The 14,924-nt window shown below is 45.7% G+C and overlaps 1 protein-coding gene across 1 annotated transcript; it reads right to left on the reverse strand.

The window, feature by feature from the left end:
- Positions 1 to 1,471: 1,471 nt before the first annotated feature.
- LHX8 (LIM homeobox 8) lies at positions 1,472 to 14,654 on the reverse strand. Its single transcript, XM_039556551.1, has 9 exons — positions 14,182 to 14,654; positions 12,250 to 12,411; positions 11,877 to 12,035; positions 9,001 to 9,122; positions 7,355 to 7,575; positions 6,713 to 6,816; positions 4,081 to 4,176; positions 2,837 to 3,020; positions 1,472 to 2,077 (listed from the first exon to the last, which is right to left on the reverse strand). The coding sequence occupies exons 2-9, from the start codon at positions 12,328 to 12,330 to the stop codon at positions 2,001 to 2,003; spliced, it is 1,044 nt and encodes a 347-aa protein (XP_039412485.1). The 5' UTR covers positions 12,331 to 12,411; positions 14,182 to 14,654; the 3' UTR covers positions 1,472 to 2,000.
- Positions 14,655 to 14,924: the final 270 nt, after the last annotated feature.

The following is a 14,924-nucleotide window of genomic DNA, read 5'->3' on the forward strand; positions in this document are numbered from 1 at the left end:
TGTACTTTAATCCTGTTCTGACTTGGGAGCTGAACAGAAAGAGGTGTTGCATAAATAAGCTTAAACTTGCTTTTGTTTCAGGCAACCTGAAGCTACTCAGTTCTTCAAATTCGAGCGAGTAAGTACTTTTCCTTAAAGGGACTCAGTGCAAGCCAAGTTACATTTTAAATTACCAAGTTATGTTAACATCTACATTAACATTATTTAGCATTTAACTGGTAAAACTTCAGCATATCAGACAAATTAACAAAAACTAGTGTGTCTGCTGCTACACATGCAGTTTGGTAGCATGCAGATATATGGAGCTACCTTAGGTACTGATAACAGCATCTGGAATTCAGTATTCTACCCAGGGCATTTCACTTAGAAGTTATGTACGCTCAAATAAAATGTAAAGTCAGTCAAGTTCCACTACAGCCCCCATCTTGAGTGTTTTGTGAAGAAAAAACAAAAAGGCAGGATGATAATAAAAGCCTTGACAAACCACTGTGCCAGTGCAAGGAGATTGCTTTTGCAATTCAGATTACTTCAGACATCTATGAGCAGCACTTAAAACAGTGCCAGCATTTAACTTACGGAACTTATATTAATTCAGAGCTTGCCATCAAAGTTCTGCTTGCAAAAGTCGTCAACGGAGAACGCTACCTTTTCCAAATGGAAATGGTTTGACCAGTACCATTAAGGAATTTCACAGAGTAGACACTAATGCATAGTTGGGAGAGAAGAAAAAGGGATGTGGACACACACACTCCTTCCAAAGTATGGTTTTCTTCTGATGCAAATAAAATTTATTTGAGCAGAGGAGATCTATCTTAAATCATTGCAGGAAACTAGTCTGTGAAGACAAAAATCAGTTGAATTTATAGTAACCTTTGTTCATCAAATCAGTGTATCAAAACATGCTCTATAAGTAAATCTTAGCACATTAACCACTCTAAACACAGTAGACTGTAGCGCATTTGATTGAATTCCACTCATTGTTTATATGCAGTTTGATATAGGTCAGTTAAAATGCCAAACTAGATTTTACTTTTCAAAAGCAGGCTGTTTAAGTATTGCATCTTATTTATTGCTCTGCTTAACAAAATCATGAGATAAAAACACAGAAGAAAACAAAAGCTGAAATAAGAAAGATTCAAAATATTAAAGCAGATGTGACTTTAGGTTCTCCACTTGGCAAGTCACAGTTTAAAATCTGTCCTACACATCCCCAATTTCCCTCCCCTCGAGGTGTGCACCCTCAGAAGCAGCACTGCTTTGCATGTACCCACTTGTATAGCACATATTTGGAGTGTTTCAAGACCCATCCAAGTCCATGAAATGATTTTTACTATCAATTGAAATGGGTGTCAGCCCTCCTGAAGGACTTCAGTGTAATGTTTCTCAGTATATCAGGGACTTTCTCTTAAAATTGAAGATTCAAGTTAAGCACTTGACAAATGATCACAGTTCAGCCATAGACACAGCAACATTTTTGCTTGGCATGCTACAGCAGAAACTTTATTCAGTTCTTTTTGAAAATATTTGCAACCAAAATTTATTTTTGTAAACTCACAGAAATAAGCTTTAACATATAGGCTGTATACAACTCAAATACAGGTAATACTTTTAGCAATAACTTACAGATACAAACTAATGATAAACTACAATTTCACAAAGAATTGTAAACATTTTGCACAATTGTCAGTCCTTTCTTCTAGGCAAAGTGCTCTTTTGATGACAAATAAATTAACACACACACATAACTAGCGTGGACTACTTCCAGACAGTACAAAAAGGTGTTTAATAAGGCTTGTAAACAATGTAATAGTTACTTATGCAGAATCCATAAAAGTGTCTTGCAGGCTAAATAGACATACATACCTGGGCAGCAAAAGTTATCTTGAAAATGCTTTGGGTGTTAAATAAAAAGTTAACATTAGTATCTTTCCAATGATATTTTCAATACACTATGACTTAAGGTTACATCTTTAATAGTTTAGATCTCTAATGAAAAGGAATTAGGTGTGACTTAGTGGCAGTTGTGTCATTGAATGGGGTAGCAAAGACTGAAGTCCAAGAGCTGTAGGTGAATGAGCTACAAAAACAGAAACATTTACCAGTCAACTTCATTGAAAGTAGCAAAAGATTATAAATCAGTAAATCCCACTGCATAATGACAGTTCACTGTCCCAACCCTGCAGCATGTTCTGTTCTTCCTAGCCCAGCATCTCCACTCCTCCACCCACAGCCCACCTTAACACCTCTGCTCTGGAGGAAAACAAGCTCAGGCCACACATGCGGCTCAGCCTGGTTCTCCCAAAACCTTCACAGTTCCTCCTAATCACAAATAGGAGACAAAGTTGTTGACTTGCTGGTTCATAAGACAAACAATGACTGAAAAAATCTTTGACCACCACGCTCTCCTCTCCCCCTCTCTCCCATTGTGTGTTACTGTGAGGGAAGCTGAAGCTCTCAGAGAATTTGCTGTATTGAGCATACTCACACAGCCCATGGGATAAAAGCCAGGGAGCAGGTGGCAAACAGTTTTCATTAGATTATGTATTATTAAAATATGTGAAGTAGATGTTTAAATATGTACTTAATTTCTTGTTTTAATAGTCTGCAAGAAGCACAAATGGTTGTCTTCATACTCAGATCTTCAGCCATGCTATTACAGTGAAGGGCTATACACCTTAATGAGGTGTAGATAGCAAGTACAGTATTAATATATCCTATAGAGACTACTAGAAATTATAAATCCATTAGGTTTCTTTAATCAGTACTTGGTAAACTGTTCTTGCTACAGCTGATAATGATTTTACTCGGACAAAACCAGCAAAGCTGTTATACCTACCATCCACATAGCTGTGCAGAGCAGTGAGCATAGTCCCATCCTGGGGTACATAGGCAGAATACGCCATTTCTTCTAACATGGGTGGAGACAACCTGGAGGACTGAACTGCTGTGACAGGAGCAGTAGATGAATGATTAGGACTTACATGTTTCTTATGGCGTGCTCTGCAATTCTGAAACCACACCTGAAAAGGAGGGAAACATCATCACATTGATAGATTGCATTCAATATTAGCACAACGACAACAACAACCTTGGAGCTTATCTTAAGCTGAGTTCACATAGTTAATTGGGCCTTTGACACAGTGCTGACAGTCCAAATGGAGAAATATCCATTCTAAGCCTACAAGTGTGGTCAAGTCAGGAACACTTTTTCAGTACCCAGCAGCCCACCAAGGACAGGGACAGGCACAGCAAGGGGGCTAGGCATCTCCCGGGGCCGGTGGCCCCCCAGGCCAAGCAACATCACCAGCAGCCCTGCTCTGCTTGGAATGCACCCCTCGCCACATCCCAGACACAGTCTTCTCCCTGCCTGATCCCTACTGACAGCAAAGCTATGTTTTTCATAGGATACCCACTTGCCTTTTCACGTGGAAAAGCAGGCAAGATTTTTTTTTTAAGGATTGATTCCAGCAGTGAAATACCTCATTTCTATAGAAACACTCTGTCAGTCTTCCAGGTTAGAATGAGCCAAGGCAACTCAGAATTTATTTATATTAACATATAATTTATATTATATTTTAAAAATCACATTTACATATAAAAAAGCATTCATATGTTTTCTGAGAGACATCTTCAAGCAAAGATTGCAAGTTTGTGTTTCATTTCTCGCTGACATGGGCATTTATTTGAACTCTGCTCTCTAGAACAAATGACTAGATATTCACTTGCTCCTAATGTGTCATACCACAAGACACTTTCAAAAAGATGCAGGTCTTAAGAACAGACTACTACAAACAGAAATACATATTTGGAATAACTGGCATAGTGCCAATTTCTATACTATTTAGGCTGAGAAGTTTCTTCTTAGAAGACTTAATCCCCCACACCAAGTGCAAGAGGAATACAGCAAGTTTTCCAAATTACCATGCTCGTTCTAGACCTATTCCTGAACATTCCTTTTGTCTGAAGTTAAAACAGATTAAATCTTTTTCCATGTTAGAATAACCTCAGAGAAAATTGTGATTGAGCATTTCCAATGGATGAGTACCAGACTTTGTGAGTCAAGTAACATCACACTGTTACCTGTATAACACGCCTGCTCAAGCCTGTTCTTTCTGCCAGTTTCTGAAGTGTTTGTGCATCTGGATTGTTGTCCTGAGCAAACTGTGCTTGCATAACCTGAAAAAGCAAGATATGAGATTGCAGAAGCATTTGTGTGGAAAGCCACATTTGACAGTCTTCTCAGACTATGGTACTACTCCTTGTCTCTCTTCAGGAAACTGGGTTTTTTTGTAATCACTAGTATCTAGAGGGTCCCCAATACATTTTAAAAAATTGTTTTAAATCCCCCAAAGCCAAAGCACAAGCCCCCTGCTATGCTTAACTGAGCTGTGACATTTACCAGGAATGAAAAAAATGGATTCTGCTCGGCAGTAGTGAAAACTGGAAGAGGTGCTCTTTAAGATTGCTTTAAAAGAACCGTAGGAGAAAATTCACTGCAAAGCAACTCAAATATGCTCAATAAACAGCTATAGCAGCAGACCACAACATAAGGAAGGCATGAGCCATAATCCACCACTCTGAACTTGTCAGTGTTATATGGAGTAATTGATCTTCTTTTCATCTCCATGGAGGATTGTTGCTGCCGGAGAGGATGCAGGAACTAGGAAGACTTTAACCAACTTTGCCTTTAACCAACCCAAGAAACAGAGGCTTCACCTTGGCTGTCCTTTTCGATGGTTTGGTTACTCATCTTTTTACAGAAAATTGAAGTCAACACTTGTCATGAGGATATTAATTACACCTTTTTTTTTGAGGAAGTAGATGTCAATTTGGCCTGCATCCTGAAGACTTTCAAATGCTTCAAGGATTTGCCCTGTTTATGAAAGTAAGGTTTTGTGGATTTCTGCAGGGTATCTTCAGCAATTTCACACCATTAGTTTCTCATTTTTGGATTTTTGACCCTTAATTTGACCCAGCAAATTTTGCCTGGCTTCATCTTTCAAGATTCAGACTACTATTCATTCCACATTCAGAAACTATTTACTTTTGTGATTTTTCATAGAATCACAGAGTGGTTTGGGTTGGAAGGGCCCTTGAAAGCTCACCTTGTTCCAACCCTATGCCATGAGCAGGGACACCTTCTACTAGACCAGGTGGCTCCAAGCTCCATTCAACCTGACCTTGGACATTTCCAGGGATGGGGCATCCACAGCTTGCCTGGGAAGTGTGCCAGGGCCTCACTGGCCTCAAAGGGAAGAATTTCTTCTCAATATCCAATCTAATCCTGCCCTCTGTCAATGGGAAGCCATTCCCCCTTGTCCTGTCACTCCAGGCCCTTGTCCAAACTGCCTCTCCAGATGACTGGGAGCCCCCTTTAGGTCCTGGAAGGTGCTACAGAACTAAAACATAAAAAAAATGTGGACATTCTTTTGTACAAGTACTTTGTGCAGCGCATAATTGCATGCTGCCACTCTGACAGTCCACTTATCCCTACAGTGTTTCTCTTGTTGGAAGTAAAGTCTTACAGCAGCCTCAAGGATAGGTATAGAGGTGCAACAAGCAGATAGAAAGTATCATTAAATAACAAGAGGCCATAAGATCTCAAACACCTGCTGAAGTATGTTACAATCTACTTTAAACAGGAGAAGAAGGGAACATGGAAGTTTCAATGACAGGAGCTGGGAAGAAGCCCTGAATACAGTTCCCATCCTATTGGCTGGTCCCACCTCCCTTCCTCAGCTACTGCTGGGGAAAAAACTTCCCTTTTGCAGAAGTTCAAGCTCAATGTTCAGAGCCCTTGCCCTTCTGCACCTGGCTGGATTATTGCTAACATGCTTGTTTTGTGTTAACAGCACCTTCTGTCTCCAGTCATGACTATAATAGGAACCCAAGCTTTGAATGACCCCATGCCCTTTTATATAGCACTACTTTAACACCTCATACATTATTACACCTCAACATGAGTTTCTCAACTGCTTTCACCATGAATAAGAGGACAGGCCAACGAAACAGAACTCATGCTGTGACCAGAAATGCAAAGACCTGTTAAACCAAAGGCAAGGATGTGCAGCTGGGATTAGGTAGAAAGTCACAGCTTCCTTCTCACTACAGGTTAAAACCTCTAAATCTTGTCTCACCATCACCTCTTTCGTTGGAAGCTGGCCCTATCCTAATGTTTTTCCCTAAAAAGCTAACTTAAATGGTTTGAAATAGCTCTGGACTATCTGAATAGGAGTTAACTCTTGTCAAGGCAACAAAAGGACAAGAAGCCTAGAAAGCAGGGGAGATGCAGGCATTACAACAATTCCAGCTTCCATCCTATTCATGTCTTCAAATCACATACAGTACCCATCTTTAGTACAACTTTTCACATTACATAATCTGAAAAATATTTTGTCTTTATTATGTTTAGTGATATAAATGGCTGATTAAATAGATTTCATCAAGCAATCAAAATAGAACCACCTTTTTGTTTCCACTCTGCAGAATTACCATTTGCCCCCAGGGAAATAAAGAGCTTGAAGAGTACTATTTCATATTAAGCTGCTGAAACTAACAAACAATTCCAGAAACATGCTGTGTCTTGATAGTTTATTAAATAGTTTAAACCACTCAAGCTTTTCTTTTCCCCATATGCTTAAAATTTTCTATTGGTTCAGCACCCATATTCTGCATAAACCTGAGCTACACAAGTTTGTAGCACTGTCTCTACCTGGAGTTGATCTGCTGTGAAGCTGGTCCGAGCTCTTTTTGCTGGTTTTGGATGATTAACATCTTGTTCTGTTAGTAATGCTCCTTCCACACTAATGCCATTACCTGAAACATTAAAAAGAAAACAACGCTGCCTTTTAAACATTCACAATGATGTTTTAAGTCAGATTGTTCTCCAACAATAACCAACAGCACTGGGTCAGCAGAATTTCAGCTTATAAAAGCCATATTCTATTAAAAGTTAAATTGATCCAGCACCATAACACATTATGCCCTAAACAACTCCCTTGCAAGTGAGGAAAGAAATAAATCTAGCATGATATTTCATCAACAATATATGCTATTGCTTTCTTTTCCTTAGGATACAAAACAAGTTATACAGACTAAAACCAAAACAAAAACAACAAAAAACCCCAACAACAGCAACAAAAAAACAAACACCAAAAAACAAACCAAACAAAAAACCACACCAAAACTGCCCCCAAAACATGAAATAATTTCACATTCTTTTAATTCAAGAACCTGTGCTTCCAGTCTTAGTAAAATCAGTCAATTATCTCTTAGTAAGGAAAATGAAGTAAACCCCAACAATTTAATTAAATCTGAACCACAAACATAGTTCTTAACAAAAGCAGTATGTTACCATTTTCAACTTCTCTTTTCAGATTATCCAACATGCAGTCGTAATGTACTCTACAAAGGACTTTCTCCTCAACCAAAGCGAACTCCTCTCCAGTTGAAAGCTGTCTTTTGCAGGAGAAGCATGCAAAGCACGCCAAGTGGTACACGTTCCCTTTCGCCCGCCGGACCCAGTCGGTGGAATGGATGTGCCGCCCGCAGCGGGAGCAGCGAGTGCCGTACCGCCTGCAATGAGAACGGCAACCAGGAGGCGAAGTTAGACACCGGCTCGGGCAAAGCGAAGCGCCGGCAGGATTAGAGGTGACCGTGTTGTGGCAGCGCAGCAGAGACCCACGGCATGACTGCGTTTGCATCGCAAAAAGTGTCAGCAAGTTTGTGTCTGATAGCTTAAGGCAAGACACTACTGGAATACAGAGGTTAGTATTTTCATAACGCAAAGAGCAAAACGGAAGCATTTTAACTGCTACATGAATTCATAGCTCCTCATCATTCCTTTTATAAAGATACTTACTCTTAAAAGCTGAAAGATGGAAACAGTAGGCTGTTCAAAATTCTTCCAATTATTCAAATGCGTTTCACATTGCTCTAGTGGTAGTCTGAACTATTATATTTAGCTACATCTCCCTTCACTAATCTTTGAGCATCTTCAGCAGAAGGAGGGGAAACCTGTATCTTCATAGTTATTTCCTCAATTTGCATCACATTATGATTTTTAAATAAACTAAAAAATCTGCAAGTATTTACATTATTACAGTAGAAAAATTCTCTTTGAAGAGGAGACTAGCCACCAAAATATGTTGATTATTTAGATAAGAATTTGTCCTGAAAATCTTTGCAGACCCTAATTTTTTTCAAGTCACACAAGATTTCGTTTTTCCAGAAGTTTACAGCACTCAGCGTGCCTCCTCCCACTCTGCATCCAACTAGTCAAGTCTGATGCAATCTATTCACTGCACAGCTGAGAAGCCCAGAAAGTTTGGTCTAGCAATCAAACTAGAGAAGTATTAGCAATCACATCAAAATTAACAGCAACAATTTTTGCTGCTTTCTGGATCAAAGGCTTTGCATCCTGAGTACTACATTGCCAAAACAAATAATATTCTTTCTTGCAAGATTAGCCTGTAATCTTGAAAAATTACATTCTAAATCAAATTGATGACAGAAAAGTATAACTGTTGAAACCTTCTTTTAAATAACATGGGGTTTATTCTGGGTTGATTTTGCAGCTCCTTGTGATGCCTTAAGCCCCACACCAGTAAAGCGCTACTCCAAACAGATAATCTCAATTTGCATTGCATTTTCAGCCAGCATTACCCAAGGATGATTCTTTGCACATACAATAGCTTTACAACAATACTGTGACAGGGACTCTGACTTTTTTCTCCCTCGGTGCATACACAAGTCAGTGATGGTATAAATACAGCAGCTATGCACAACAGGGGAAGGGCAGAGGGGAGACTTAGCAGGCAGTCACATTACACAGACTTAGGGTTCCCCAAGTCCCTCCTCAAGAAAAACTTTAAACTGCTGAAAATAAACCTAGCAAATGAAAAAGAAAGACAGTCAAGTGAATTTCAGTTATGGCTGAAGTGAAAAGTAACAAGCAAATATAACAAGTTATCTGATAAATTATATTCCTGGATAATATACCTGAAATAATCAAGTTTGCAGAATATATCTTTATCTTTGATGTAGCAGCTGGTGTGCCTTCCCAGGGACGTTCTGCAAACGCTGCATGAGAGGCAGCGCACATGCCAGCAGAGGTCATTTACCTGCAAAAACCCAACAAAAAATACCCCTCAATGCTTGTACTACCAATATTACATTTTATATTTACAAACCCTGTTTTATTCCAGACCAGGCCAAAAGTTTTATGCATCCTGATTCACAGAAAAAGTTATCTTGAGTGCAAAATGTTTTAGAACTGCATTCATATTGAAGGTTAACTAATTTGATGCATGTCTTCAGAATAAGCTTTCATGGGTTTGTAATTAAAAGCAGTAGGAGAAGAAGCAAGAGATACAAGTTCCATGCAGATACTTGTGTCCAGTTCTGTTCTCACAGCGTTAAAGAGCAAGTTTTGGCCTTATGTGACCTTGGGAAGGTAGCTAACTTACACGTCTTTTCCCTAGTCTGCATAAATTCCTGCCTAAAAAACCCCCAAACATTGCAAAGTTATTTAAAATTTTAAAACATGAGTATTGAAGGCAGAAAAAAAAGTCTGTCAAATAGAAATGCACCATTAATCACACCTCCATTTGCCACGTTTCTGTTAAAGCAAAATTAGTGAATGGCATCTGAGTTTCAAAACAGCAGCAGGTGTTTTAATAGCAAATTCGATATTTCTTTCAAATGCCCATAGCAAAACTAAATGTAGTCATGGAACTCAGCAGAAATCAGCACTTTTGAAAACTTACATGTCATTTTGGGGCATACAAAATAAATAAAATGAGAGCAATTATTTTAATTTTTGCTTTCCTATAAAATGAACTCTTAATTGTGCAGACATTGCGCATCACCTAAGTAAACCGTTTGACAATCCAAGACTCCCAGTGACCACAAAAATTAAGTAATGATCCCCTGGATAATCCCATGCTGTAGAGGAGGAATTTTGTAAACCAAATAATGATTAAGTTTAGATTTTTTTTTTTTTCCACTGAGCCAATTTCTCATCTCATACCAAACAGCCGATATATTACCTAAGGCAAAGCAGATTTGAGGTAATCCAGGATATGCCTTTCATCAGAGCATAGCCAAACAAACCACAGTGAAAGCAAGGCATGGACCCCAACACTCACGCTGGAATCACCCGTTTCAGTCATTCTTCAGGCTGTAACATTGCAGTTTGCCCAATGCTTTCCTAACCCTCATCCTTGTTGGCAGCTACCTTCCCATATGCTGACAAGTTTACACCACAATATATGAAACTGTTGATTGCAGTTGATAGCTGTTACCAAACTCACCCTCCCAGCCATCTCTCAGAAGAGCCACAGAGCAGAGGGGCAGCGCTGTGCCAGACTGAGCCTGCCCCGCAACCGGTCCTGCCGTGCCGAGACTCCCTGGGCCTCCCCAGGTCCACACCAAGCCCCGGCACAGGCAAGAGAAGCCCACGCAGCTCTGCACAACGTGAGCTGACATCCCAGCCGCTCAGAGCCCACTGCCTCTTCTTCAGAAACCAACGTTCTTCCAAAGAGCGGGACACCAGCAGCTTCCATAATAGTCCATTTGATGTAATTTGTCCGTATTCCTACTTGTCGGTTGACAGGGCTGAAAGTTGGAAGCTCTGCTGCTGCTGGACAGTAGCATACCAGCATCGATTCCTCTCTGCCTACACAAGAAGCAGTAACAGCTAATTTAAACTCAAGGCTAAATAATTTAGAGGTCTTTTGCTCCGAGTCCCGTTATCCTGGTTGTTCAGACAGGAGACAGCAGTGATCAGTAAACGGTAAATGAGCTGCCAAAACGTCACGAGAGTTCAGAGAACTGAAACAGAGTTCAAGTCAGCTCTGTTCTTTGTCCACCCGCCCGTTCTGTGCCAGCCTAGGCTACTGCAAGGGGGACGGGGTCACCCGGACCAGGGATCCGTGGCAGCTCCTGCACCGACCCCATTTTAAGTGAACACTAGCCCCCGCAGACATTTTCCTTGGACCTCTCCACCTCAACCAAGACCTAAGTGGACGATCTAATAACACCACAGATATGCTTCCAGGGGTGTCACCCACCATCCTTCGCAAGTATACCACAATTTTGTTTAAGGGTGATGGAATCAACCGACTTCTGCCATAATTGTTACTCTCACTTATGAGAGAAAAGACGGCAAAAGTCTGACCCAGAATAATTTTAACGGCTATAATGAAAAAGGCGAATAAGCTCCCTCCTTTCCCCCCTGCAGTAACATTTCATGTTTAAAGCTACTTAGTTGTGTTTGTTTTTAAATTATCTTGCTCGGTCCTGATTGCTAAGACAAGAAAGCTGCTCCGCATGCACGCAGCTCGTTTCCTTCAAATATATTAGTTGACCACTTTTTGCAGGAGTAATTTATTTCCACATTTCTAAAGAGGCACTTTTGGCTTTGAGATTCACAACCTTCCCCCCAGACCTACTTCAGTATAATGCAGGTCGCGCCGCCGTCTGACCGAGAGCGCGCGGGAGTCACCGCGGTCGGGACCGCCCGTTCCCAATTCTTTCCCCGCTTCTCCCAGCGTGTCAGGAACACGCAGCGCAGCGCCAGTAGCGTCACCCGAAACACCGACAGCAGCTAGGGTTCCCTCTCTGGCCCGAACACCGCGAACAAGCGCGCTGGGACTCCGCACTCCCGTGTCCGCGGCAGCTCCGCGTCGTCCGGGCAGGGGAGGGCTGAGCCGTAGCGATGCGGCGACCCGGAGGGATGTCGGCGGGCCCGGTTCCCCGAGGCTCTCCGGGCACTGCCGGTGGCTCGGGCAGGCTCTCCCTAAGCGGGCCGCCCTCCGACGCCGAAGGTAGGGAGAGTCGCCAGACGAAGGGGGCTCCAGGTCGGGCACCCTTACCTTGAGCAGGTACTTGTCCACGATCTCCAGGCCGCAGCTGCTGCACACGCACTTGCCGGGGGCGCAGCCCGAGCCTGAGGCCATGGACCGCGGCGATGAGGAGGGCGACAGCGCAGCGGAGGAAGAGCAGGAGTCCTCGTCAGCTGCTGCGGGGCTGGCCTGCGAGAGGGCAGGGAGACCGCGGTCAGCGCCCGACCGCCCCCCAGGAGCCCCGCGCCGGCCCGGTCTGGCCCACCGACACCTGTGGGTCCCGCCAGGGCTCTGGCGGCAGTCGCGGTGTCCGCGGGAGCCAGCGGGAGCGCTACGCCCGGTACCACCAGACCCACCGAGCCGCACCCGGCGCCCGAGCCACGCCATCCCCCCGCCCGCGCACCTTCTCCGCGGGGCCGCCGAGGGCGGGCAAGTCCTTGTCCTCCAGCCTGCAGACGAACATCGGGTCACTCTTCCAATACATGGCCCTACCCTACCGCATACCAGCCCCCGGCGGGCGGCGAGCCGGCTCCGGGGACCCCGCGCCGGTCTCTGCTCTCAGCGCCTGCAGGAAAAAAGTTTTGTTTTCAAGTGGGTGGACCTGCCCCGCTGGCCTCACCTCCTGCACAGAACCCGCCTTCCAGCGCGGCGGGGCCGTTATCTCCACCAGCGAGCCCGTGCGGGTTTAGTGAGGGGAGGAGGGAGGGAACCCCCCCCAACATCAACAACAACAAAAAACCCAGCAACAACCTCCCCCCAGAGAACCCCCTCACTTGTCTTTATCTTTTGCCACAGCTTCCCCCCCGCTACCCCAGTCTAAGCACAAGTTCCAGTTACATCTCCCTGCGAGCGAAGAAAACAAACACGAAGGAAAGCGAGAGCCCGTGTGACAGGAGCGATTTTCCCACGCTCTTGAATCCCAAAGCCCAAGCGAATTCCTATAGCTCAAACTCACAGCTCCTACACCCGTCTCACTACCTCGCCTCTTGCTTGCACCTCCGAAATCTAGTAATAAGACCTTTGTCATTTAGCTAAAATAGAAGGACCTGAGCTGCGAAAGCGTTCCTCCGTCTCTGAGCTCCCACAGGTGCTGCTGATTAACACCCGTGTCCCGGTGGCGCCGCGAGCAGAGGGTGCGGAGGCTGGCTGCCCCTCACTACCTGCAGAACCAGCTGGCGTCTCTCCGCGGAGAGGCTGTGGCTTACGGGCACCCTTTCTCCACGACCACAAATCTTGTCCGCAGAGTTCCCTCACACCAAACACTGATGGTGCTCTCGGGACATTAGAGGAGAATAAAGCAGCATCTTGTCCTTCGCAGATGAGGTAAATAACCGGGTGTCTGCTTCTTGGCACGTATTTAACCAGCCAGCTGCTTTTAATTAAAGTTGTCGTTTAGTTTCCATCTTTCCCCTCACCTCTGTGGTTCAGCCTTGCCTCACCATGGATGCAGGACGTGTTGTTGAGCCTCGGTAAAGTGATCTGAGACAATTGCCCCTACGTTTACAAACGTGATGGATTTGATAAAAGAGAATTCTGCTTTTGAGGAGCTATGTGAAAGGAGAAGCCCTCTATTGTTCTCCCTCTAAAAAACATGATCGTTGTTTCAAATCCCGTGCCCCGATCTTGCGGAACCGTAACTGTACTGAGCCCCGGTAAAGCCGGGACGTCCCGTCAATCACTCGTTTGTCCAGCGGTTTCAACCAATCTAACCCTGGGTAGAATCTCGCTGACATTCAGTCGCGGTGTTCCTGACACCGCTGCCTCAGTGAGGCAAAAGGGCTTTGGGGTTTGCGGTGGCCGTGACGTGGCTCGGCGCAGCGCGACCGACGCCCGGCCCGGCGTCCAGAGCCCCGAGCGGCGGGAGGAAACACGGACAAAGCCGGCCCCTGGGAGCCCCGGCCCAGCCCCGGCCAACACCTATGCTGGCCCGGAGCCGGTTTTCTGTCGTCTCCCCCGAGGGGCCGGGGTGTGCTTGCCCCCGACTGGGCCCGACCACCCGCCCCGCAGGCGACGGGCTGCTGCCCCACAGAGCGTCCGGTAACCGCACCTCGTCGCCGCGCTCTGGCCCCCCCGTCCCCCCCCCACGCAGCAGGATTCCCCCTTGGGCTCTGCTCCCTGTCCGCAGAGGTGCAGGTCGGGGCGCCAGCGGCCGAGTGTTCGGGCGGCCCCGTGGGTCGCGGCGGGGCGGAGCGGAGCGTTCGGCTCCGAGCAGGACCAGCGCGGATCCTGCCGAGCCCCCATCCCGCCCTCCGCGCGGATCTCCCTATCCGTGACCGACAGAGGCACGACAGCACTACTGTCGTCTGTCGCAGGTGGCACGACAGAAAATGAGCACCTGGCGGGGGGCTCCGAGGGATGCGTTGCGGTGCGGCCGGACCACCGTGATCAGAGCCCGTGGTGAGCCCGGACGCGGCGATCGGGCGCGGCGGGGAGCAGCGTCGAGGCTCGTCGTTCCTTTTCCTGCGCTTTCAACGAGTTAATTAATGAGGTTGGTGCGCGCTCCGAGGAGGGCTGCGGGTTAGATTTCTATGAAATAACCTCCTTCCTATGCGCCTTTTCTCGCTGGAAATACAGCGGTAGGAGTCAACAAAGTCAATCTGCGCGTTGTTTCCCGTGGCGATCGTGAGATTACGAGCAGCGGTAATTCATACCGCGGTGTTGGAGGAAAACCAGCGTGCGGGAGATCTCCATGTTTCCTACAGTGTCCAGATCCGGCTCCGCCAGGTGACGAGCGGGCGCGGCTGCACTGGCCGCCCCGGTCTCTCCGCCCGCCCCGAGGCTTCGGAGCAGCCCCGCGCAGTGCGAGGGTCTCAGCGGAGGCGGGGCGGGGGACGCACTGCGGGGGTGCGGTGCTTGGCGGGGCTCAGCCAGGGCCTCTCCGATGGCTGCGCGGAGCCGCAGGCTGTGTCGGCCGCCCCCGGGGCGCGGGAGGTGCGGGGAGTCAGGAGGAAAACGCGCCCAGAGAACAGTCCGTCAGCAGATCCGGGTTATTGCTATGGCCGGAGGGGCTTCGCAAGAGGTGAGCGGGTTTGCCGATCTAATTGGAGAGAAGCATTATTTCTGAGAAGCGGTCAGAAA

This window comes from Corvus cornix, chromosome 8 (genome assembly GCF_000738735.6).
Source record: "Corvus cornix cornix isolate S_Up_H32 chromosome 8, ASM73873v5, whole genome shotgun sequence".
Classification (NCBI taxonomy): Eukaryota; Metazoa; Chordata; class Aves; order Passeriformes; family Corvidae; genus Corvus; species Corvus cornix.

What these genes read in the sequence shown, in the direction of transcription:
- LHX8 (XM_039556551.1), bottom strand. Translation starts at nt 12,330, where the DNA reads ATGTATTGGAAGAGTGACCCGATGTTCGTCTGCAGGCTGGAGGACAAG. An exon ending in TGCAAACTTGATTATTTCAG is followed by an intron (nt 7,576 to 9,000) that starts GTATATTATCCA and finishes TTCTCATTGCAG; the next exon opens with GCGGTACGGCACTCGCTGCT. An exon ending in GAAAAGAGAAGTTGAAAATG is followed by an intron (nt 6,817 to 7,354) that starts GTAACATACTGC and finishes TTAATGTTTCAG; the next exon opens with GTAATGGCATTAGTGTGGAA.